Source organism: Peromyscus californicus, unplaced genomic scaffold, assembly GCF_007827085.1.
Source record: "Peromyscus californicus insignis strain IS unplaced genomic scaffold, ASM782708v3 Scaffold_20__1_contigs__length_68692818, whole genome shotgun sequence".
NCBI classification, from domain to species: Eukaryota; Metazoa; Chordata; class Mammalia; order Rodentia; family Cricetidae; genus Peromyscus; species Peromyscus californicus.
Genome location: NW_026294503.1, coordinates 47,270,566 through 47,295,034, shown reverse-complemented (window position 1 = coordinate 47,295,034; position 24,469 = coordinate 47,270,566). Strand labels below are relative to the sequence as shown.

At 50.8% G+C, this 24,469-nt stretch overlaps 1 protein-coding gene and 1 non-coding gene across 4 annotated transcripts; one reads left to right on the top strand and one right to left on the bottom strand.

The window, feature by feature from the left end:
- LOC128116847 (cytochrome P450 2D4) lies at positions 1-18,158 on the top strand. 3 transcript variants are annotated; one of them, XR_008220600.1, is made up of 12 exons: positions 1-208; positions 10,537-10,785; positions 11,900-12,071; positions 12,440-12,592; positions 12,663-12,823; positions 13,167-13,343; positions 13,497-13,638; positions 13,859-14,046; positions 14,451-14,592; positions 14,693-14,877; positions 15,143-15,192; positions 16,374-18,158. XR_008220600.1 is itself a non-coding variant. In XM_052748461.1 (12 exons), the coding sequence occupies exons 2-10, from the start codon at positions 10,597-10,599 to the stop codon at positions 14,869-14,871; spliced, it is 1,503 nt and encodes a 500-aa protein (XP_052604421.1). In that variant the 5' UTR covers positions 1-208; positions 10,537-10,596; the 3' UTR covers positions 14,872-14,877; positions 15,143-15,180; positions 16,374-18,158. The 3 variants fall into 3 exon arrangements, 2 of the variants coding, with proteins under 2 accessions (XP_052604421.1, XP_052604420.1); XM_052748461.1 differs by having other exon boundaries at positions 15,143-15,180; XM_052748460.1 differs by lacking the exon at positions 15,143-15,192 and having other exon boundaries at positions 2-208.
- A 2,922-nt stretch (positions 18,159-21,080) lies between these two features.
- LOC128117275 (U6 spliceosomal RNA) lies at positions 21,081-21,187 on the bottom strand. Its single transcript, XR_008220759.1, has one exon. It is a non-coding gene; the product is annotated as a U6 spliceosomal RNA (small nuclear RNA).
- Between the last annotated feature and the right edge of the window lie 3,282 nt (positions 21,188-24,469).

The following is a 24,469-nucleotide window of genomic DNA, read 5'->3' as shown; positions in this document are numbered from 1 at the left end:
CTCCTCCAGTGCCCTCCTCTTCAGAGTTGCTGCTCCTCACAGCACCCCCTCCTCCTCCTCTGAGTGGATCCTGCCCAGAGCTCTTCTTCCTCAGAGCTCCTCCTCCGGTTCCTGCTGGGCTCCCGACACCTCTTGCCTCTCCTGGCTGGGCTTCAGAACACACCGGTAAAGGCGGAGCTTGCAAGTCTGCCCCTCTGCTGCAGGAGAGGTGCGAGGCGGGCCCCCACCCCAGCCCCTGAGCGGGGGCGACCCTGGAACTAGAGCGGGGGGGGGGGGGGGGGGGGGGGGCAGTCCCTCCCCTTTGGGCGGGGTGCTGCTCCCCGCTGGAGTGAGCAGATGGGAACCCCAGGGCCTCTTGTCCCCTGAGGGAGGATGGAGTAAGCAGTTTTGGTTGTCCCAAGCTGAGGCTAGGATGCCAGAACCACCCTGGGCCTAAGAAAGAGCAGGTTCCTGGGGCTCACCCAGGAAGTCACGGAGCCCGGGAATCCGCCTGTAGCCAGGCCTCAGGGCTGAGGACCTCTGTTCTGCAGCAAGCAGGGTGGAGACCTGACCCTGGGCCTTTGCATAACTTGCCCTTTGGAGTGTATTCTGGACCTTGTGAGCACAGGCAGTACCTAAGCAAACCAGCCCTCTCTCCACAGACTCTGCTTCTTGCCCTTTGGGGTGGAGGAAGGTTGAGAAGTTAGGATGGGGCTGGTGAGTGGACCCGTGCCAGCCCCGCTTGCACCCACTGCCCCTGAATGTTGTTGTCGGTGACTCTTAGAGGACCCACTCCCATTATAATTAATTAGGAAAAACTAAAAGAAATCTACGCTGAGCCAAAATCCCAGCACTCGGAGGCAGGAGCAAGAGGATCTCTGTGAGTTCCAGGACAGCCTGGTCTACATGTCTACATGTGAGTTCCAGGACAGCCAGAACTACATAGTGAGACCTTGTCTCAAAACAAACAAGAAAAGCAAAGAAAACAAGAAATTCTACACTGGACATACAAGGAGTTTTACAGTCCACGACCACAGACCACCAACTAGAATGCACAGTTAATATCCTGTTGTACTTTATCATGGTTACCTCCACCCAGGCGGCCCAGGCGGCCCATCCTGTTCCTGTTGGGGTGTCAAGTCAGCAGCACACACTGGTACATTCCCCCCTGAAACAGTCAAGCACGCATCTCATCTCTAGAGCCTTAGAATTCTTTTTTTTTTTTTTTTTGGTTTTTCGAGACAGGGTTTCTCTGTGTAGCTTTGCGGCCTTCCTGGGACTCACTTGGTAGCCCAGGCTGGCCTCGAACTCACAGAGATCCGCCTGGCTCTGCCTCCCGAGTGCTGGGATTAAAGGCGTGCGCCACCAACGCCCGGCAAGCCTTAGAATTCTTTCATCGGTTAGTGACAGAAGTCCTAGAGATTCAGTTTCCTTTCAATTGTTGGTTTTGTGTTATTGAGACAGATTTCATACTGCTGCCCAGGCTGGCCTCGAAATCCATACAATCCTCCTGCCTCAGGCTCCCAAATGCTGAGGTTACAAGCTACCTTGCGTATCTTAACCCTGAAGTTTTTCAAGTATTTCTGCCTCCCAGCCCCGAGGATGTGAAGGGGTTGGAGTCTTATTTTCTGTGGGGCTGTGTCTGTGGGATCTGGGAAGTTAGACTAGGACCCCGAGGAGGATGGAAAAGCAGCTGTCCACCATTTGGCTTGATCCTGAGAACAGACATGGAGTGTGCAGATGATGTTTCAAAGAACAAAACGTTGTGTAATAATTCTTACGGAACAAAATGTTTCAAGAGGGAGTGAATGGAGTGTTTTCCAAAAGCCCCAGCGGCCCATGTTGGCAGTGACTGAAGTGGGTCATCGGCCTGGGTGCTCTTTGTTAGGCCTTTCCACTGTTAGCTTGCCTGGTTTGAATCTGCTGGCTCCATGTGTGATTTCTAAGCTCTAGGGCACAGTTGGCAAGTTCACGCTGGTGATGAATTAGAGGTTACGGCTTTGAGACCGTTGGGTCCAAGTACTTTCGTGCTCAGCTACAAAACGCCGACCCCCTCACCCTATTCAGCTGTCTGAGAGGGAGAGAAGAGACATGCCCTGTGGAATGTGTCTCCACTGTCAGAAATACCGTTCAAAGGGCAGGGTCGTCTCTTTACTCATAGAAGATAGAGTTTGGGGATGTGACAGTTAGCGTCTGGACATTTTATGATGCTGCCTATGCCCTGAACATAGACAGGCTTGTGAGAAGGCAGCACTCAGGATGCTCAGTGGAAGACTGTGTCCTACCGTGGGGAGAAGAGGCCTGGCTGTCCAGTGGTTGTGCTGGGATATGTCTTGTGCCCCCACAAGGGTACTTGGAAATAGACTATTAAAATGGAAGTGCTCCAGTTTCTAGGACACCACACGGGCTTCTGTCCCTCTCTCTGCCCAGTCAGAGTTCTCCCATATGTAGTCTCTTTCGGGGGAGGGGGGATTGGTGGGAGCATTGGAGTATCGTGCTGCACAGTGGAAGAAGCCCTATATCCCCTCTGCTCCAGCAGGGTTGCCTACTCAGGGAAGACACTCATCCCAACCCCGAGCCTGGGACCCTGCTGGGTCTTGTCACTCACTGCCTATCCTGCTCTGTAACTCATCAGGCAACCCTCTGGGGTTTAAAAGTAGGATCCTGGGACCATGACGCCTAGATGCAGTGTTGACAGACCACACAGGAGGTCCCATTCTGTCATTTTAAAACTGGCTGACAAGGCAGGTGCCTTCCCAGAGCCTTGATGGCCACATCTGTGATAGGTGAAGAGCTACATTTAGGCCAGGCGAAGACCTGTGTCTGCTGGGTGCGAGGCATCCAATTTCCCTTGACTCTAGACATAGCAACATCAATGGGAAACCATGCAACGTGGCGAAGAGGGCCAACGACATTCTGATCCTTTCCATAAAAGCAGTTGTGATGCACTTTGGCAATATTGGATCATCTTCCCAAACACGTCTCTTGTCACCACCTTGGGGTTCTTGACCTGTGAGTGCTATAAGCCCGCTGGTCTACCTGTTGGGTGGGACAGCATGGCTACTGTAAGGAGGCACCGTGAGTGTTTGGTTAAAATTGTGTGTGTGGAGTAATGTATTCAATAACTGTTAATGCCCTCTGAATCCGGATCCAGTTCCTGGGTTTGGATTTTTCCTTCAAAGAGAAAGAGGCCGGGATAGTTGACATAGCTAGACTAGATACAGGGGTCACCTTGATTTTCGGATTTCAGAAGCATTCTAACCTGTTGGTATTTCAGGGGAGGGGCACTTAGTGAATTAAGAACAACAGCCTCACCATTTGCAGGGACAGACAGATTTGTGTGCAGTGTGTATGTGCTCAGTACCGACTCGGCCACCTTACTTGTCATCCAAGGCAACAACAGTACAGACCTGGTTCTCGCAGCCAGAGAAGCAGGCAGAGTTTCTAAGTGACTTCTTCAAGGTCGCCAAATAACTCAGCTGTTGGAAACAATAGAGGCGGGGTGCAGGGGGGGGGGGGGGACACATGGGGAGAGAAACTTGAGCAACTTGGGCTTTCTCCCTTGGCGCTGTGACTTCTACTCAGTGATGTTGATTGTAATTCAACAAAGGACGCTTTCTTCCTGTTTGGATCTTTGCCCATAAACAAGGAGTTTTCATAAAAGGCCAATGGAATGTATCTTGGTCGCAGACAGCCATGATCTAGTTTAGAGGCGGTGAGCTTTTTAGGTTAGGAGTATGGGAAGCTAATGTTAAACTCACTGACTTGCAAACTTGTACAGATGGTACAGAGAAATATGATCTTTATTCGAGTGGGGGCGGGGTGGGCAGTGATGGGTCTGGTTCACAGACTTTCCTCCAAATTTTGATGATTAACAGAGATAGTGGGCCTGGGAGCTTCCTGCAGCGTGCAATTACTAGTGTTTGCCAAGCGTTCAAGGTTTAAGGGGATGAGAGACGTCTGGACTGGCTTTTGGCCGTCCAGTTTGATGAGTAGCATGTAGGAAACTGAAACGGGGCCTGTGGGATAGGGAGACACCACTCGGGAGTCCAGCCAAGCTGTGGTGCTTGTCCACTGGCTCAGTTCATGGTACCTGTGCTCCTTGATTCTCTGGAGAACCTGCCTCTAAGTAATGTCACGGGCATCCATGCCCGGACGCTCCAGCTGGGAAGCAAGCCCTGAATCACGACTTCCTAATTCCCTATACCATCAGTGGCCATTGCCCTGGACCTACAGTTTGCTGCCATTCCTCCTGAAGAGCTGTTGTATAACAGTTTTCCTGGGGAGATGCAATTCAGACACACGCACACGCGCACGTGCACACGCACACACACACACACACACACACACACACACACACACACCTGCTCACCCCAGAAGCGGAGCGCACAACAGACCAAACTAACACCCCAGCATTAGTGATGAGCTAATGGGTTTCCACTGGAGTTACTAAGAGGAGTGTGGGGTGAGGGGTTACTTACAAGGAACAGGGTTGAGGTAAAAGCAGCCGCACCGCCTAAAAGTCCACCCCAACAAAGTAGTTCACGTTTTCTGGCCCAGTCTTGAACTTGTTGACCTGTGGGGGAGGGGAGCTACTGTCCAGAAGGAAAAACCTTCTAGGCCTCTGTCTCAAGTGGCTTTGTCTTGGCCTTTGTCTTGGGTCAGGAGGGTGAGACAGACAGAGAGCAGGAGTGTGCCATCTTTACCATCTGTCTCCTGTCTGTCAGGAGTCTAATTCTTAGTCCCTCACGTACATACACATGCACACATCTTCAGTTCAGGTAACACAGAAACCATACAGCTACAGGAGAAAACAACACATTTATCTTTTTTCTCCCCAAGATACAAGGGGTATATTGTAAATCGGTCCTTTCTAGAAATGCTTGGTTTCCCATATTTGAATTGTCTTGCAAGTCTATGGACTCTCTAGGGTCGCTCAGTCTCCTCACGTGGGGGATTTCTCACGTACCCATTCTGGGGTCACTCAACCTCCCCCTACCTAGAGGTTTCTCATGACCTCTTACCATCCCCAACCACAAAGGCTTACTGGGTTCCTTCATTGACTTTTCATTCTCTGACCCATATAGGAGACTTTTTTTGTTGCCATGGTTAAAGCAGAGGCCAGCGGATCTCTGTGAGTTCAAGGCCAGCCTGGTCTACAAATTGGGTTCCAGGACATCCAGGACTGTTACACAGAGAAACCCTGTGTGTGGGGGGGAAGCGGGGGTCCCCTTTCCTTCCTAGGTTTGCACATGAAGTATCCCCTAAAAGGCCTCCTGCCCTGAAGTCGTGGTCCCCTGGGCGGTGGTACTATTGGGAGGTGGCTGGCCCATGAGGGCTTCAGTCTAATCAATGGGTTAATCCATTGATGAGTTCATTGCTGAATGGACCACTGGGAAGAACGGCTGGGTTGGAGGTAGTCAGTTACTGAGGTTGCGTCTTTGAGAGGTACATCTTGTCCCTGGAGCTTCCCTTCTCTCCTTCCCACCGCCATGAGAGGCACTTTGCTCTGCCACGTGCTCTCCATACTGTACGTTCCGTCTAGCCACAGCCCCACAGCAGTGGAGCAGGTTGACATGGAGTGAGACAAACCGGGCGCCAAAATCAATCTTTTTAGGTTTTCCTCTTGGCATTTGTCACAGAAACAAAAAGCCAAGGAGCAATCATGTCTCCAGAGTAGCCACACGGTAGTGCTTGAAATGTCCAGTTTTAAAATCATGAGGCAGGCCAAAAAAAAGAGCCAGGACGGATAGTCCATATGTAGGGAAATAAGCAGTGAGGGTAAACTGTCCCTGATGTTGATGTCACTGGGCAAAGACTTTAGATCAGCTCACTGAATCTGTTCAAAATGCTTTAAAAAAAAAAAAAAAAAGTCTTCAAAAAGTCAAAGATTGGGGCTGGAGAGATGGCTCTGTGGTCAAAAGTACTGGCTGTTCTTCCAGAGGATCCAGGATCAATTCCCAGCACCCGCATGAAAGCTCACAACTATCTGTTAACTCCAGTTCCAGGGGATCCAATGTCTTCTTTAGGCCTTGGCAGGCACCAGGCACGTACATGGTGCACAGACATACCTGCCAGCATTCACCCATACTCCTACAAACAAATTTTTTTTTAAGACAAAAGTATTAAACAAATACCAGTCATGAGCAGAGACCAAAAGAAATTCTGTAGTTGAGAATGAATAACCAAAATGTAAATCCCTTCAGAGTCTCAAGAGCAGATACGGGGAGTCAGAAGTGAGAGTCAGTCAGTACAGAGACTGTCAACCAAGAGTCCACGCCCCGAGGGGCAGGAATTAACAATGAAGAGGAAACGTAGTGATCCGGAAACCTTTATAGACACTAACTTCCATACAGTGCAGGCCCAGTTAGAAATGTGATGGAGCAGCTGGCGCCTTAGAGGTGCACGCCTCTAGTCCCAGCACTCAGGAGGCAGAGGCAGGTGGATCTCTGTGAGTCTGGGCCAGCCTGGGCTACAAAGCAAGTTCCAGAACAGCCAGAGTTGTCACATAGAGAAACCCTGTCTCAAAAGAATTTGATGAAGCCATTAATCTGTGTGTATAAGAAGTTCCTCTATGGTGCTGAATTTAAATTTTCAGCTTGATCTCATCTATAATCTCTTCTTTTTTTTTTTTTTTTTTTTTGGTTTTTCGAGACAGGGTTTCTCTGTGTAGCTTTGTGCCTGTCCTGGAACTCACTTGGTAGCCCAGGCTGGCCTCGAACTCACAGAGATCCGCCTGGCTCTGCCTCCCGAGTGCTGGGATTAAAGGCGTGCGCCACCACCGCCCGGCCTCTCTTCTTTTTTTTTAAGATTTATTTATTATGTATACAGTATTCTGCCTACCTGCCAGAAGAGGGCACCAGATCTCATTACAGATGGTTGTGAGCCACCATGTTGTTGCTGGGAATTGAACTCAGGACCTCTGGTAGAACAGCCAGTGCTCTTAACCTCTGAGCCATCTCTCCAGCCCCCTATGATCTCTTAAGATGCACCTCTCTGAGTGTTTATATGAGGAGTTTCTAATGAGGTTTAACTAAGGCAAGACATCCACTACCCGGTTGTTGGTGGTACCATCCCGTGGGCTGGAGCTACAGACTGAATAAAAAGGATAAAAGCAAGCTGGGAATCCATATTCATCTCCTTCTGCTACCTGACTGTGTGACTCTCCTTCTGCCAACTGGCTGTTGGGGGCCAGCTGTCTCGGGCTCTGGCCACCACGACTTTGAGGTGCCCCGCCTCCAGGCTTTCCCATCATGATGGACTGTGCCCTCACATTGTGAACCAAAATGAACCCCGTTTCCCCTGTTGACTCTTGACAGGTATTTCCTTACAGATTTGAGAAAAGTAACTAATGGAAACTCCTAGGAGAGCTATGTCTGTAGAGTTTTAACCCAGCTATCTATCAAAAAAAAAAAAAAACAGAGGCGGGCAGTGGTGGCGCACGCCTTTAATCCCAGCACTCGGGAGGCAGAGGCAGGCAGATCTCTGTGAGTTCGAGGCCAGCCTGGTCTACAGAGCAAGATCCAGGAAAAGGTGCAAAGCTATACAGAGAAACCCTGTCTCAAAAAACCAAAAAAAAAAAAAAAAAAAAACAGAAATCTGAGAGCAAGAAAGAAGTGACTCCCCATGGCGAGGGCCATCAACAGCATTAGCATCTGGTTTGTAATGACAATTAGAGTCAGGTGTGACATTGTCCCTCCAGAAGTGGCTAGAGATGTCGTAGACTAGAGTGTGTAGAAGGGTCTTCTGGGTGCCACCAGCTGCTGCTTTCTGACACTCCGATGTGACTTGCTGGGACCAGCCGTGTGGAGCCATGTGCCTCGCTGGGAGCTGCCTCCCGACGAGAGGCAGCCTGGGCATCAGAAGCAGGGCTCTTGGGACCAGCTGTGCATCCCACAGATTTGATGGGGGTGTGTCTGAGCACGTGAGTGGGTGTGTGCCTGGAGTATGTCTGTGCTGCCTCAGGGTGGTGTTGGTGGGTGTGGGAGGGTGTGTTGTGCGTGTGGGAAGACCTGGGGAACTGAACCAGTAAGCAGACTTCGGTGATTAGGCACTTCAGGGAGTCTGTCTCACGTGTGCAGTCTGAGGCCAAGGAAAGAGATTCTAGCTTAAGGGGGACACTGAGCCAGAGGGGTTTTTTAGGTAAGAAATTTATTGGGTTATTAATGCCATAGACAGCTGCACAGTGGGGACTAGGAGGAGCGATCAGGGCCACATGGCAGAGTGACAGTCCCTTCTTACACATTTTAGAGAAAGGAGGAAGGATGGTAGATCTAAGTTAAATTAGGCTTGCAGCTGGCCATTGCCAGGGGTAACCAGTGAATGGTCAGTTCAGAAAGGTCAGGTGATCAATAAGCATGTTTCCTGGACAGCCATTCTTGGGGGGGGGGGGGCAGTAAAGCAGGAAGAATCTAGGCAAACAAGTTACTTAAGTTCTAAAAACCAAATTCCTGCAGTCACCCGAGTTGTCAGAGTTCAACCAATGTGGAGCTTTACAAAATGGCACAGCCCTATCAGAAGTAGCTGTCTATAGCTTGCGCTTGGCCGCGCGCATCCCCTAAAGCTTCATGTGTTATCATTTAATCCCTGCTGTGCGGTATTGAGATGGAAACTTTACATCTACGGTAGTTAAAGGTGGAAATAACTATTTGAAAATAGGTTTAGATGAGGCCATTAGGGTAGAGCCTGTGGTTGAATCCAGGTGGTCTAGGAGAGGAACAGTGCCCCCCACACACATAGGCTTCCTGTTCCTTTTTTTTTTTTTTTTCTTTTGGTTTTTTCGAGACAGGGTTTCTCTGTGTAGCTTTGCACCTTTCCTGGAACTCACTCTGTAGTCCAGGTGGGCCTCAAACTCACAGAGATCCGCCTGCCTCTACCTCCCGAGTGCTAGGATTAAAGGCGTGCCCCACCACCGCCACCACCGCCCGGCTGGCTTCCAGGCTGGCTTCCTGTTTCTTGTCATGTAATGCCGTCTGGACTTGACCACCAGGAGGGAGCCCTGGGGCCTCCAGAGCCATAAGCCAAAGTAAACCTAAGGTTTAATTACATTGTAGGTGTGTGCACATGCATGAACCCATGCAGAGGTCAGAGAACAATTTATGGGAGTCGATTATCTCCTTCCACTGTGTGGGTCCTGGGGTCAAACTCAGATTGTCAGCCTTAGAGGAAAGTGCCTTTGCCCACTAAGCCATCTTGCCAGCCTCCCTCTTGATAAAATAGCTTGCCTTAAGTATTTTCTCACAGTTTTATGAATGTGTTAATCCCCCTCATCTCCCGTGCTTCCTGTCACATGCTCCCTCAGATTACTAGGGCCTCCATGAGGCTCCATGCAAAAGTGGATGACACATGGTCAGACGAGGACCCGTCAGGGTTGGGCAAGTGCCTTGAGGGAAAACAAAGACATGCTGGGGACAGCCTGCACCATATTAGGGGTGTGAGTGAGCCAATGGGAAGAAGTCAGGGCTTGGTTTCAAACTCTTTTGTTGTTTGAGACCTGGTCTCACACCATAGCTCAGGCTAGACTCAAACAGCAATCCTCCTTGCCCCCGCCACCCAAATGCTGGAATTACAGAGGTGAGTCACCACACCCAGCTCCAGACCATGGTTCTGTGGGGAGCTGGGGCTAAGCTCAGGAGTATCAGAAAGTTGGAGAAGTTCTGTTACTTCACCTCCCTACCCTGGGAAAGTATCTGGGCAAGAAAGGGGAGGCCTGTGTCGCTGCCCCTGCCTCTGCCTGGTTCTTCTGGCTGCACAGAAGACATAGCGGCGTGGCTCAAAGCAGAGGGCAAAGGTCAGTCTCTGTTTCTTTAGAAGGGTATAGCCCTGAATGTTCAGACGCCCAGGATGTGATAAGTGCCCTCCTGTGCCAGGTATCTGGAGCGTGGAAGGCTGAATGTGTGCCCTGAGGTGCCTAGGGTCAGCATGGCATCCATAGGGTGGGCTGCTGGTCAGGGAAACACTGTCGGTAGCCTGGTCTTGACCATCTTCTGCCCCTAGAGTACCTGATGCACTGATACCAGTCATCAGCTACTGCCCTCCTCCCAGGGCCCCTCACTCACCTGCATGGTCCATTCCAGGCACCTGGCCCCACAGCCCAGTGTCCTGTGGTGTCATTCAGGCCCTCACTCACTACCAGCAAAGTCCTCCAATGAAGCCTCCAGGAAAGTCCCACTCCAGATGGAAGTATCCGCAAGCCTCTCTCTGAGTTCTGCTGTCTGTATACCTCCTCTCGACCAAGGGCTTGAGCAGGGGGTGCATCTGTCATCTGCCCATGGATCTCCCAGTACCCAGACAAGCACAACCAGTGTGCTAAGCTCCCATGGTTCCCCCAGGTTTCTGTCCCCTTCCCCTGCATCAGCTCCTGAGGACTTAGGGGACAGGGACATCTAAGGCTACCATTGCCCCTGGCCTGCCTTGCCCCTCCTTGTACTCTGCACTGGAAACACAGCAGCTTGGCTTTAAGGCAGAGGGCAAAGGGCAGCACTGGCTCCTTTCTAAGGAACTGGCCTGGGCCAGGTGAGTGCCTGGTGTGATAATACTGTTTTTCCCCGGTCCTAGGTGGCTGGAGTGAGGACCAAGAGGTGTTTCCCGAGAAACCCAGAGAGCAGCAGGACAGCCATGAGGCTGCTGACGGGGACTGAGCTGTGGTCCGTGGCCATATTCATGGTCATCTTCCTGCTTCTGGTGGACCTAATGCACCGGCGCCAGCGCTGGACTGCCCGCTACCCACCAGGCCCTGTGCCCCTGCCTGTGCTCGGGAACCTGATGCAGGTGGACTTCCAGAATATGCCAGCGGGCTTCCAAAAAGTAAGGGAATTGTTAGAGGTCAGGAGAGGCCATGGGGAACCCCCATCAGAACACAGTGGATGGTAGTGCAACCACATGCTGGACAGGAGCTGGCCCCCAGGAGAAAGCAAGTTGAGAGTCTCCCTTCCTTTGGGGAGAGTGGTGTAGGACCTGAGGATACCCTAAACTTCCCAAAGGCAATGGCCAGGAGGTGGGATGGGACTTAACAGCCAGTTTGAGATCCAGTCACATGACAAGATATAGTGGGTGGTGGTGCTGGAGTTGTGTCCTAATTCCAACATGCCTTTAATTGGGGATCTAAGGCAGGTGGGTTATAAATTCCAGGCCACCTTAAGGTACATAATGAATCTATCTCTAAAACCAAAATTTGAGAGCCAGGTGTCACGGTGATGCATGCCTCTGACCCCAGCCCTCGGGAGGCAGAGTCCCAGGCTAGCCCATGCTATATAATGAGACCATTTCAAAAACAAACTCTAAAATTTTTAAAGGAAAAAAAGCCCAATACAGTGGTACAGACCTTTAATCCCAGCACTCAGAGGAGGCAAAAGCAAGCAAATCTCTGTGCATTCAACACCAGCTTGGCATACATAGCTAGTTCCAAGCCAGCCCTGGCTACATACTGAGAGCTTGGCTCCAACACACACACACACACACACACACACACACACACACACACACACACACACACACACACACTAAAAATAAAAGGAAAATCAAGTTATGCAGACCTCACATTCCTTCTCATTCCACCAGAGGGAAATGTTTTGAGACTATGGGAGAGGCCGTGATCCTGAACCAGCGTTTCTGTCAGGAAATCAAAGTTGAGGAAGATGTGGCGGCTGGCTTCCACTCTTTTGCCAGCTCAGATTCTCAGACTCCCCACTTACACCCATGATCCTTAGTTTCCTCATCCAGACATGAGGATGCTAGTGTGACACCTGCAAGATCATGGCGGGGTGGCTGATAAGAGGCCAGGGCGGTTCCCCAGACAAATAATACCAGACTCCATCCTTCTGCGAGGCTCACGACTGGACCTCCCCTGCCAAGTCCCATACAGTCCAGCTAAGCACGGGACTCCAGGCTGGCCAGTAATGCGCTCACTCCTTGCCTACAGCTGCGATGCCGCTTTGGGGACCTGTTCAGCCTCCAGCTGGCCTTTGAGTCGGTGGTTGTGCTGAACGGGCTGACAGCCCTGCGTGAGGCGCTGGTGAGATACAGCGAGGACACCGCTGACCGGCCGCCGCTGCATACCAATGACCACTTGGGCTTTGGGCCGCGCTCTCAAGGCAAGTGCACAAAGTGACAGAAGTGGTGGGGAACGGGGGCTAGAGAGGGCTCAGGGACTAGAGACAGCCCGGGACCTAATTGCAGGGGAGGGACAGGCGCAGAGAAAAGACAACCGAGGCCGGTGGCTAAAAGGCGGACAAAGGATCTTTTTTTGTTTGTTTGTTTTTTTGTTTTTTGTTTTTCGAGACAGGGTTTCTCTGTGTAGCTTTGCGCCTTTCCTGGAACTCACTTGGTAGCCCAGGCTGGCCTCGAACTCACAGAGATCCACCTGGCTCTGCCTCCCGAGTGCTGGGATCTTATAGTAGTGATACAGTGGGACCTGAGCAGAAAAGAGGACTGGGTCTCAGGCCTAAGTTTGGTCCCCCAGGTGTGGTCCTAGCGCAGTACGGGTCTGCCTGGCGTCAGCAGCGGCGCTTCTCCGTGTCCACCTTCCGTCACTTTGGCCTGGGCAAGAAGTCACTGGAGCAGTGGGTGACTGAGGAGGCCAGATGCCTCTGTGCTGCCTTCACTGACTATTCCGGTAGGTGATGGATTGGTGGGTCCAAGTGGAGACAGACAGCACCCACCCTGACCGGCCTTTCCCCTCGCAGGACGCCCTTTCAGCCCCAACGCTCTCCTGGACAAAGCAGTGTGTAACGTGATCGCTTCCCTCCTCTACGCCTGCCGCTTTGAGTACGATGACCCGCGCTTCATCAGGCTACTGGACCTCCTGAAAGAGACTCTTAAGGAGGAAGCTGGCTTCCTGCCCATGGTGAGGGGATCAGGGGCGTCTGTACCCAGATAACTTCATACTGTGGGGCCTCTCAGGAAGATGATCCAGGAGAGGGCTTTCTGGGAGGAGCTGGACAAATGTCAATGGGCAGGGGCAGGATAGACTGAGGTCAAGTGCTTGGAAATGGTGAGTGCCTGTGGAGGCCACGCACGTCTGAAATTTCCACAGTATGATAGCCCTTGTGGAAACTCAGGGCAAAAAGGAAGGTTAGAGGCTGGGATTGGGAGGGGGACTATGTCACTAGTCTACCCTGGAGGAGGCTGGGACCCACAGCACAGGAAGCACCCAGGTCCCTCTCTTGGTCCCTCTCTGTTGGTCACAGTTCCTGAATGTGTTCCCGGTACTCCTGCACATCCCAGGGCTGCCTGGCAAGGTCTTCTCTGGGAAAAAGGCCTTCATGGCCATTCTGGATGAGCTGCTAACTGAGCACAAGACAACCCGGGACCCTGCCCAGCCACCCCGAGACCTGACTGATGCCTTCCTGGCAGAGGTGGAGAAGGTGAGGGGCAGCTGATAACATGGGGCCAGAGGCTGTGGGCTGCCATCCTGTGTATCACCAAGTGCCTCAGCCCCTGGGCTGCCTGGGGGACAATGGGAGGCCATTGAGGGACTTCCTCTCCCCACTGAATCTACCCTTTCTGCCTGGCCCCAGGCCAAGGGGAACCCTGAGAGCAGCTTCAATGATGAGAACCTGCGTATAGTGGTGGCTGACTTGTTCATGGCGGGGATGGTGACCTCTTCGACCACACTGGCCTGGGCCCTGCTGCTCATGATCCTGCACCCGGATGTGCAGCGTGAGTCTGGCTAGGGCTGGGAAGAAAGAAGAGGGAGGGGAGAGGCACCCTCCTTAAGCTTACTTGGGACACATGTGGCTTCCAGCACTGACTTGACCCAGACTCCAGCAAGGGTGATGGCCAACTTTCTCCCATGGACCCAGCCCTTAACACAGAAGTAGTAGAGGGATAAGAGGCAGCTGCCTGGGGCTCCTTAACTGAGGGGATGCTGTTTCTCCAGACCGCGTCCACCAGGAGATCGATGAAGTCATAGGGCAGGCACGGTGTCCAGAGATGGCAGACCAGGCCCGCATGCCCTACACCAATGCTGTCATTCATGAGGTGCAGCGATTTGGGGACATCCTTCCACTTGGTGTGCCTCACAAGACATCTCGTGACATTGAAATTCAGGGCTTCCTCATCCCGAAGGTAGGCCTGGGGCCCGCTAATATCCAGTCAGCGTTACCAGCCAGCTAGTGGCCTGAGCTGCCCAGTTAAGAAGGACTGGAATCTGGGCTATCCAATTCTCAACTCCACAGTACCAGCTTCCCCTGGGGAGTATGGGAAGCAGAACAAGAATTGCACACCAGAACCCCAGCTAGAAAACCATGCAAGCTAAAACATGGCTGGGGCGGTTGTAGCAGCCACTACCTACAAGTACAGGTGACGGTGTATATACCGATGTCACTTGTCACTTACCCCTGTCATAGCATCAAAGAGGGCTGAGAAGCTTCTAGGGCTGAGGTTACATGAAAGTGGGTGAGGGAGAGACTGTGCATGTGGTCATGGTGACCCCATTCCAGTCCATGTTCACACCATGTGCCTCCTGCCAGGGAACAACCCTCATCACCAACCTGTCCTCCGTGCTGAAGGATGAGACTGTCTGGGAGAAGCCCCTCCAGTTCCACCCTGAACACTTCCTGGATGCCCAGGGCCGCTTTGTGAAGCATGAGGCCTTCATGCCATTCTCAGCAGGTCCTGTGGGGTGCCTGGCTCCATGTCTCTTCCCAGGGGGCCTTGGAGGGTGGAGCATCCATCAGGCCCCAGACTGACTGAGCCCCTCTCCCACCCACAGGCCGCAGAGCATGCCTGGGGGAGCCTCTGGCCCGCATGGAGCTCTTCCTCTTCTTCACCTGCCTCCTGCAGCGCTTTAGCTTCTCGGTGCCTGATGGACAGCCCCGGCCCAGCGACCGTGGGGTCTTTGGTGCTCTGACAACCCCATCGCCCTACCAGCTCTGTGTTTTACCCCGCTAAGAGGGGGTACGAAATCTCATTCGCTACCCTGCTGGGGTCCTAATGTGCAATGTATCATTTTACTCTGAACTAAATCATCCCCGTGAGACCTCCAGGCTGTAATGGACCTCAGCAGCCTCCCCTTGGACCTTTCCAACCCCCTACTTATTCTTACAAGACCATTTGACCCCAATGGAAGGACTGGTCTGTTGAGCCTCAGAGAATGACAGCTGCCCTTGCCTTTTCCCCTGCCCTCACATTTCTCACCCAAATTGATCATGTTTATACACAGATGCCAACATCTGGAAGGAGGGCCAGAAAGGACTGCTGGTAGGTGACAGTGTAAGTCACATAGAAGGGAAGGGCAGGATTCCTCCTAGAAGCCCCCATTTCAGACTCACTTCCACCCGCCACACAGCTGGAGCTAACTGCTCAGTGAGCATCATCACATCTATTGCTGAACTTCTTCCATGACATCCCAGAGATGTAGAGAAGTCAGGGAGGCTGAAAGTGATATGCCAGGTTAAGTGCCCAAGGTTAGCCATTGGGTACCAGGCGCTTCCCTAAAAGGCTTTGTGGGAGTCCAGAAGGGGGTTACCTCCCAAGCTTCTTAGTCACCACTAATTCTCGGACCTGTCAGGGTTACTGCTGTTCAGGCCCCTGCATAGTGAGAAGGTGCTTCTGAAACCAGGCTTGGTAGAACCAGCAACTCAGTGTCATAACAGGCTCCCAGACCTTAGCAGGCCCCCAGACCTTAGCACAACCGTCTCCATGATGGAGACGCCGCCAGTTTATTCAGGCCATAAAACTCAACACACTGACTGCACCTCTTGCTGTAATGAAAACAAAGACCCAATCCTTCCAAGTCCATAGTTCTGGGGAAGTCTCTAATTGTCCTAACCTTGTTTTTTGGCTTCTGTAGCTCTGCTTCTGGCTAACTGTTCTTGTTAACTGATCTATATCAACCCACGATATAGCTTTTGTACTTAAAAGCTCACCCTGAAAAAGGCTCGGGACTGCACTGGGATCGTGAACGCCCAGTGTAGTCTCCAACCGGCTAACAAAGACTTTCTATTAGCTTAAACTTGTACCTGAGTAGTCTTCCCTAGTGGACACCCCACAGCGTTTCTGGAGGTTCCACCAAGATCCCCAGAGACCAGGCTTTGAGACATTGGGGGTCTCAGATCCCCTCAGAGCAGGGAAGAGTGCAGGGGTCAAGGAACTCCTAAGGGGTACACAACCTGAAGACAGTCCAGGGCCCTATGACTCCCTTTGATCGATCGCTGCCTAAAGTTTTGGAGGAGTCTGACACCTCCACCTCAAAAAGGAAACAAATTCTAAAGTCACCTGGTCTGGTACCTGCGGAGGTAAGTCTGGTTAAGGTGCTTTCTGTTAGAGTATAAAGAAGCATTGATGATCCAGTGTCTGGGACCCATGTGAGGTACCACCAGACTCCCCTGGGCTGCTCAGGTGGATGAATGTGTAGTGGCTACCCTGATTGTCTTTCTTTGTGTTTCTGTCAGGTCTGCTGACTGGAGAAACATCTAAAACGGAAGGGGAATGATGCTGCCCACGGCTACCCCAGTCCTCCTTCCATGGCCCACAACTTCCCGAAGGCTCCCAGGCAATGCTGGCAGTAATGGCGGCCATGAGGCCCACCTAAATCTAGGTTCCTGACCTCCCCATGAACAACAAGCTGTCCCCATTCCCCTCTTTGTGGGGGCAAGTACCACGGGCTCCCCTGTAATTGAAACTTCAGCCCTAGTTATGAGGAATGAAAACTTTTTAAAAACACAGTACTCAAGTAAACATAGACTTGGGCCACCTAAAAATTCTGCTTCCAGTGTGGAAACCCAGTTAGAGTCTTTAGCTGAGGTTGTTCTTCAGAATGAAGAGGAACCGGACCTCCTCTTTATGAGACAAGGAGGGTTCTATATAACACTAAAAAATAAATAAATAAAACAAAAAACTTGTTACTTCTCTGCCAGCCAATCAGAGATAAAAAGATTCAGCCACTGTCAAAAATAACCTTTAAAAAAAGAAACACAAGAAGAGAGACATCAACTGGTACCAGTATTTGTTCTCGACCCCTGGCTAACTACTACACTTAAGGTCATGGCTGGTCATTAATCCTTTTGCTCCTAGCTCTCACTATAAGATCCTGATTCTTCAACTGCCTACTTAGAAAACAAATTCTGTTAAACTATTAATGCTAATGAGACAATATAACCCCGATCTCCCAGATGAGTCCACGATTTGACTCATGCCTGTAGAACCAATGGGGAATGTAACAGGCTCCTAGGCCTTAGCACAACTGACACCATGATGGAAGTGCCATTCAGGAACCCAGCATGCAGACAGCAATCCCTGCCACAAAGACCATCCACAGTAGGAAACAGCTATAACACCTTGCCCTGCATTTTTTATATCCCCTCAGAGTTTGGAATGAAAGTTTCCTGCTGAAAGACTACACTTCCCAGCTCCCTTTGCAGACTACGGAAGTCATTTCCACCCCCATAAGAGACCAAATCCCATCTTCTGTAGACATTTTGGCCATCCACACATGTGGGTGACAAGATGCCCCCTCCCTGTGAATAAACACAGTCCCACCTAAGGTCAGACCAAGCTCGCCTGCCCGCCTTCCTTCCTTCCTTCCTTCCTTCCTTCCTTCCTTCCTTCCTTCCTTCCTTCCGCCCTTCTCTCTCCCTCCAGCTGTTTTTAAATAATCTAACACTTGGGAAGACAGGGATGAGCCCCGATACCTACAGGCCTGCCATAGGAAGAGAAGTCAAGCTTGGGGCCCATAGTCAATGAGATGGGCAGAGAACAAGGTGGTGGCGTGGGCATCGGAGAAAAAGAAACCGTTGGAACCTCACTGTGTGCCGTGGTATTACTGGCCTCGTCTTTGACTTTTCCCTCTTCTACTCAGAGGAAGCTACACCAGATTGCCTCCCTGCTCTGACTCCTGGGCTCTGACCCTTGCCAGTGTACCATCTCCCACTATGGGGGATGGTGTCAACTTGACAGGCTCTAGAATCACCCAGGAGACAAATCACGGGGCGTGTCTGAGGAGTTTCTAGATTAACTGAGGTGGGAGGGACCACCCTCAATGTGGTCCTCCCACGGGCTTGGGTGCAGGGCTGAATCAAAAGGAGAAAGGAAGTAGACAACCAACAATCCACCTCTTTCTGCTTCCTGATGATAGACGCAATGTGAGCCACCACTTCATGCTTCTGCTGCTGTGCCTTTCCCCACCACGTTGAACTACACCCTCAAACCGAGAGGCAAATAAACCCTTCCTTCCTGCAGTTTCTGTTGCCTGCCGGGTGTTTTGTCCCGGCACCACAGAGTAACTAGTGCACCTGCCGAGAGCTGGCATTGCTGTCTGTCACATCCCCTCATCGCACAGTACCTGAGCTGAGCTGAGCACAGGGATCGCGCCCAAGAGTGCCTAAGCATCATCTGCTTCCCTGACACGTTAGTGCAGTGGGTAACATTCTGAGACTTAGATGCATAAACACTTAGAGCAGAGAGCCTGAGGTATATTTCCCCCAGAGGGGTCAGCAGTACTGCAGCTAGGGTCCCTGCCACTGTTCCCCTTGGGGGCGGTGTAGCTCACATCTCAGCAACATCTGGACTCTAGCACTGTGTCAAAGGGCTGGCCTGGGCCCCTGTGGGTCACTGAAGAATGCCCGCTAGGTTAGAGAACAGGAGGTATGGCCCTGCAGCTGGTGGGGGAGAGCATGAATATCCCAAGGCAGCTTTGGGGCCCTGAAAATAAGACCGCTAGGCTTTCAGAAGGCGCAGATACGGGCTTTACTGGATCCTTTCTCATTTGTGGTTCTGCACTTTGGGGGTGTCAGAGGCTGCAAGCCACCCCACCCAGAACTTTCTCGGGAAATGCAAGACCCAGCCCCTGAACTTTTCATCCTTGCTCTCTACCACAGAAGCCTCTAAAGCACAAACAGGTGGGCCCTGTGGGTCACTTGCTGAGAGAAAAATTCACTCAGCACCAAGGACCCCCTAATGCCTGGGGACCATTCATTTGGTTCCAGTCAACACACAAGGAAGTAAGAGGTCACGGGAGGCTCACTCGGGTAGGTCAAGCCTTCTAGCTACCTGGTATTTCTCCCTCTCCTTGCCAGTTCAGGAGGGTCTGGGAGGGAAGGACCTGTATCCCTGACAGGTCTGACAGGTGTCACAGATGGGGAACAAGGACAGTCTTGTTACAACAGGATTGGGCGGCCATCTCGCCAGATAGATATACACCAACTTCCTGTTCCACATTTCCCCTTTCCTGCGATGGGGAAGAGAGGCCCAGCAATGGGAGGAGTCAGAGTTGGTACAGATGGGGGAACTGTAGCCTGGCTCCCAGAAATTTGGGGGAGCCAGGATTCAGACCCATTCCCTGATTGTGCCAGGTTTGCTACCTCTCGGCACCACACAGAGCTCCTTGACCTACCAGGATGACAACTCTAGCTAGTAGTTTTGGATTGAGCTGGTCCCCAGGGCCTCCTTGTCCCATAGCCCCCCATCTATATCCTGCAGTGGTCCATGGCATCTCAAGAGAATTCATGATGGTGATATTCTGGCATCTGATATCTCCTTATCTCCCAGCCTAGGGTCCCCGAAAACTGTTCTTCCTCAATAATAATGAGGCTAGTTCTTTGCTCACTAGAGGACCTCACTTGCCCTTCCTCCTGAGACATGATGCCGGTCTCCTTGGGGGTAGCATCACTCCATCCTCCCATTTCCCTTGTGGTCATGGCCTTCAAGGAGAATCAAGCAGGTAGAATATGATGAGCACCAAGGCCCTCAGGACACCTCATGCTTCCTGTTCTCACACTTGCAGTGTTAGCCTTTTGCTTTTCCTGAGATTTTCCTGTGGTAAATTGATGAGTTCTCCTCAATGGGACCTGCTCTTACTCCTGGGACCCTCTGCCAGCCATGATCTGTGCGCCACAGCCCAACTTTTCCAGAGAAGCCTCACATGCCCCTAATGCTTCTTTCTTCCCACCCCTGACCTTACATCTCTACAGAAGGAGAGATGATACAGAGCTGTGAATAGTCCCTCCCCCATACCTCCCCCTACCTCTCCTCTTCCCCAGATCCACTCCTCCTCCTTTCCCTTCAGAAAAGGGCAGGCCTCCCAGGGATATCAACCAAACATGGCATATCAAGTTATAATAAGACTGGGCTCATCCCCTCATATTAAGGCTGGATGAAACAACCCAGTAGGAGGAATAGGACCCCAAAAGCAGGAAAAAAAGTCAGAGACAGCCCCCATTCCCACTGCTAGTAGTCTCACATTACACCAAACACAACTATGAAATATATGCAGAGGACCTAGGTCAGACGGATACAGACTCCCTGGTTGTCCGTTCCGTCTCTGTGAGCCTCTGAGAGCCCTGGTTAGGAGACTCTGGGCTATTTTCTTATGGTGTCATTAACCCCTCTTGCTCCTACAATCCTTCCTCGGCCTCTTCCACAGGATTCCCTGAGCTCCACCTAATGTTTGGCTGTGGGTCTTTGCATCTGCTCCTGTCAGTTGCTGGATGAAACCTCTCTGATGAAAATTATGCTAGGCTCTACTCTACAAGTATAGCAGAGTATCTTTATTTTTTTTTTTTTCCTGATTGTGTTTGGTTCTATCCTAGGCCTCTGGGCTATCCAAGACTCTGGTTCCTGGCCCTCCAGGCAGTGTCAGACATGGGCTCCCTCTTGTGGAATGGGTCTCAAGTTAGACCAGGCATTGGTTGGCCACTCCCACAAGTTCTGTGCCATCTTTACCCCAGCACATCTTGCAGGCAGGACAAATTGTAGGTTGAAGGTTTTGTGGCTGAGTTGGTGCCCCAATCCCTCCACTGGAAGCCTTGCCTGGTTACAGAAGATGGCCAGTTAAGGCTTTGCATCCCCCATTACCAGGAGTCTTTCCTAGGATCACCCTTGTGGATTTCTGGGAGTTTCCATGGCACTAGGTTTCTGCCTCACCCTTGAAATGCCCCCCAATTCTAGTCATCTCTCCCAGTACTCTCTCCCTCCACCCCACCACCTGATCCCTCCAGTTCATATCCCCACCTGCCCCCAGTCCACCCTTGAAATCTATTCCATTTCCCCTTCCCAGGGAGATATATGCGCTGTACCCTCTTAAGCCTTCCTTGTTATTTAGTCTCTCTGGGTCTGAGTAGTACAGCATGATTGTCCTTTAGAATTTGGGGGATCACTTATGTAAAAATATAAAATGTTTCAGGGATTTGTGTGTCATCCTCGCACAGGGACCATGCCAATCTTCTCTGTATCGTTCCAATTTTACTTTATATGCTACTGAAGCAAGCACAAGTCTTGATAAATTTTAAAGATTTTTTTTTTAATTTGGGGGGTGGGGGGGGAACATGTGTTCAGATGCTCAACAGGGACCAGAAAAGAGTACTGGATCTCCTAGAGCTAGAGTTGAGTTATGGTGGTTTGTGAACCACCCAACATGGGACTCTACCGAAAGTTCCAGGTTAGCCAGGTTAAAAAATAAAGGAGGAGAAAGAAAAAAGAAGGAAAGAAAAAAATTCATAAAGCAAAGCTCATCAGTAATATGGTGGTTTGGCCCCCACAGTCTCATCCCTAGTTGGTGGAACTGTTCTGGAAAGGATTAGGAGGTGTGGCTTGTTGGAGAAGATGTGTTACTAGAGGCAGGCTTTGAGGTTTCAAAGTCCCAGGCCATGCCCAGTGTCTGTTTGTCTCCAACCTGTGGATAAGATGTAAGCTCTCAGCTACTGCTTCAGTGCCATGCTTGCCTGCCTGCTGCCATGCTCCCCGCCACAACGGTCATGAACTAACTCCCTGAAACTGTACGTAAGCTCCCAGCTAAATGCTTTCTTTTATAGGCTGCCTTGGTCATGGTGTCTTCACAGCAACAGAACAGTGACTAGGACAAGTAGTGAACAGACAAACCAATGATTATTAAATGCTGTGTGCTGAGCATAGTTGTGCGTGTTGTACTTTGACTGGACGTACTGTAAGTTTGTTTACACTACCACAAAGATATCCATAATGCATGGTGCAGTTACTAGATTAGAGTGTCATGAGGCAGTAATTTTCAACTCTATCATATAGCATAGGATTACAGCTGTATATATGGAACATTACTGTATAGATTTGTGTGCGTGTTTGTCCATATGAGGGTATGCATGAAAGCAAAGGTCAGTCTCTGATGTCCTTCCTTAGGAGCCATCCATTTTTTTTGAGACAGGGTCTCTCACTGGGACCTGAGACTTCCTGATTAGGCTCCATTGAACAACAATCAAACCCCATGGACCTACTTGTCTCCACATTCCCTGCAGACCATCAATTCCAGCCTTTTACACTGGGGAATGGATTTGAAATCAGTTCCTCATGCTTGCACAGTGTGCTGGCTGGTTTTATGTCAACTCGACACAGGCTAGAGTCATCAGAGAAGGAGCCTCCACTGAGAAAATGCCTCCGTAAGATCCAGTTGTAAGGAATTTTTTAATTCATCTATTTATTTTACATCCTGGCAGCATAAGGCATGTTTTAAATTAATGATCAATGGGAGAGGGCCCAGCCCATTCTGCGTGGTGCCATACCTGGGCTGCTGGTCCTGGGTTCTATAAGAAAGCAGGCTGAGCAAGCTATGGGAAGCAAGCCAGTAAGCAGCACCCCTCCATGGCCTCTGTATCAGCTCCTGCCTCCAGGTTCCTGCCCTGTTTGAGTTCCTGCCCTGACTTCCTTTGGTGATGAACAGCAGCAATGTGGAAGTGTAAGCTGAATAAACCCTTTCCTCCCCAGCTTGCTCTTTGGTCATGGTGTTTCACTGCAGCAATAAAAACCCTAACCGAGACACATAAGAAGTCCTCTGCTGACTGAACTATCTCCTCCAGTTCCTGTATACAGGGATTGTATACCCATTAAAATATACAAATACGGGCTGGCAGGATAGCTCCATGGGCAAAGGCATTTACCACCAAGCCTGATGACCTGAATTCAACCCCTGGGACCACATGGAAAACTCTTGAAAGTTGTCTTCACACACACACACACACACACACACACACACACACACACACACACACACACACAAATACAATATACAAATGTGTTTCAAAATAGTAAATGGAAGCCGGGCGGTGGTGGCACATGCCTTTAATCCCAGCACTCGGGAGGCAGAGCCAGGCGGATCTCTGTGAGTTCGAGGCCAGCCTGGGCTACCTAGTGAGTTCCAGGAAAGGCGCAAAGCTACACAGAGAAACCCTGTCTTGAAAAACCAAAAAAAAAAAAAAAAAAAATAGTAAATGGAAAATATCCCCTATCCCTTGACAAGCTAAAAACTGGGTGATACAGGGCCATACCTACACCAGCTGGAGTCACACTCAAGGTCAGCACCCATCTGCTTAACCTGTGCCTTGCTTTTCCTCAATGCTTTCCAAGTTCCTGTCAACTGAACTTTCAGGCAAAGACAGTGGCTTCTACTCAGGAGTCAGGCAGTGAGATGATCTGTGTGTCAAGTGACTGGGATTCTGTACCGTTTCCTTGCCTGGAAAATAAGAATGCTAACAACACCTACCTCCGCTATGAGATTAAACGCCATTACACACTTAGGGTACCACTTGTCGTGGTAGCCGTTTCTTTTTTCTTTACACTTGATGTGCAGTGATAACCTCAATGAGACATGCCAGCAAAGCCAGAGGTGCTCAGAATAGATGACTTAAGGATCCTTTGAGCTTCTACACTTTGGGATGGAAAATTCCTTGTCTAAAACAGAGCTGATTAAGCTAGGTGTAATGGCACCCAGTGCTAAGGAGGTTGAGCGGGCATCAGGAGTGTAAGCCAACCTGGGCTACATAGCGAGTTCCTGTCTCAAAAAATGCAACCACAGGGGCTGGAGAGAAGGCCCAGAGGTTAAGCACACTGGCTGCTTTTCCAGAGGATCTGGGTTCCATTCCCAGCTCCACAAAGTATCTCACAACCGTCAGTTCCAGGGGAGTCCATTGCCTTCTTCTGGCCTCCACGGGCACCAAAAACACACGTGGTGCACAGACATACAAGCATGCAAAACACCCATACACATTAAAAAAAAAAAAAAAAAAAAAGACAACCACAGCCAGGTGCAGTGGGCACAAACCTGCAGAGGCAGAGAAGTCACTGCAAGTTCTGAGGCCAGCGGCGAGTTCCAATCAGACAACAATGAAAAGCAATGACAATAAGTACAATTTAAAAATAAATAAATAACTAGAAATGGAGCTATTACTACAATCGGCCTCCCGGGGCTGAGAAACGCCAAAAAGTTCCATCGAGATGGCGCTTTTGCTACCTACAGCATGTCTGGAAGAAACAGTTTTTCGAAAACACATACACAGTCTATGCAGTAGTATATACTGTTACTGCGAGAAGACCGCCACGGCCGCCAGGCGCCGAAGGAGCAAACTTTTGGGAAGGCTTGGGCGTCGCGCATCAGACCGCCGACGGACGCCTCGACGCTGCGCCCCCTGGTGGCTCCGTGAGCCTTGCCGCGGAGGAGCACGCCCTTCGCAAGGCCCGTCTTTCGTAGAGGCTTCCAGCCAATCCGAGAGTCCCCGTCCAGCCAACCCCCCGCCCACTCGTACCGTAG

Excerpts from the sequence above, each read along its gene's own strand:
- LOC128116847 (XM_052748461.1), top strand. The coding sequence starts at position 10,597 with ATGAGGCTGCTGACGGGGACTGAGCTGTGGTCCGTGGCCATATTCATG. Across the intron at positions 12,072-12,439 it reads CTTTGGGCCGCGCTCTCAAG|GTGTGGTCCTAGCGCAGTAC; the intron begins GCAAGTGCACAA and ends TTGGTCCCCCAG. Across the intron at positions 14,047-14,450 it reads AGGGCTTCCTCATCCCGAAG|GGAACAACCCTCATCACCAA; the intron begins GTAGGCCTGGGG and ends GCCTCCTGCCAG.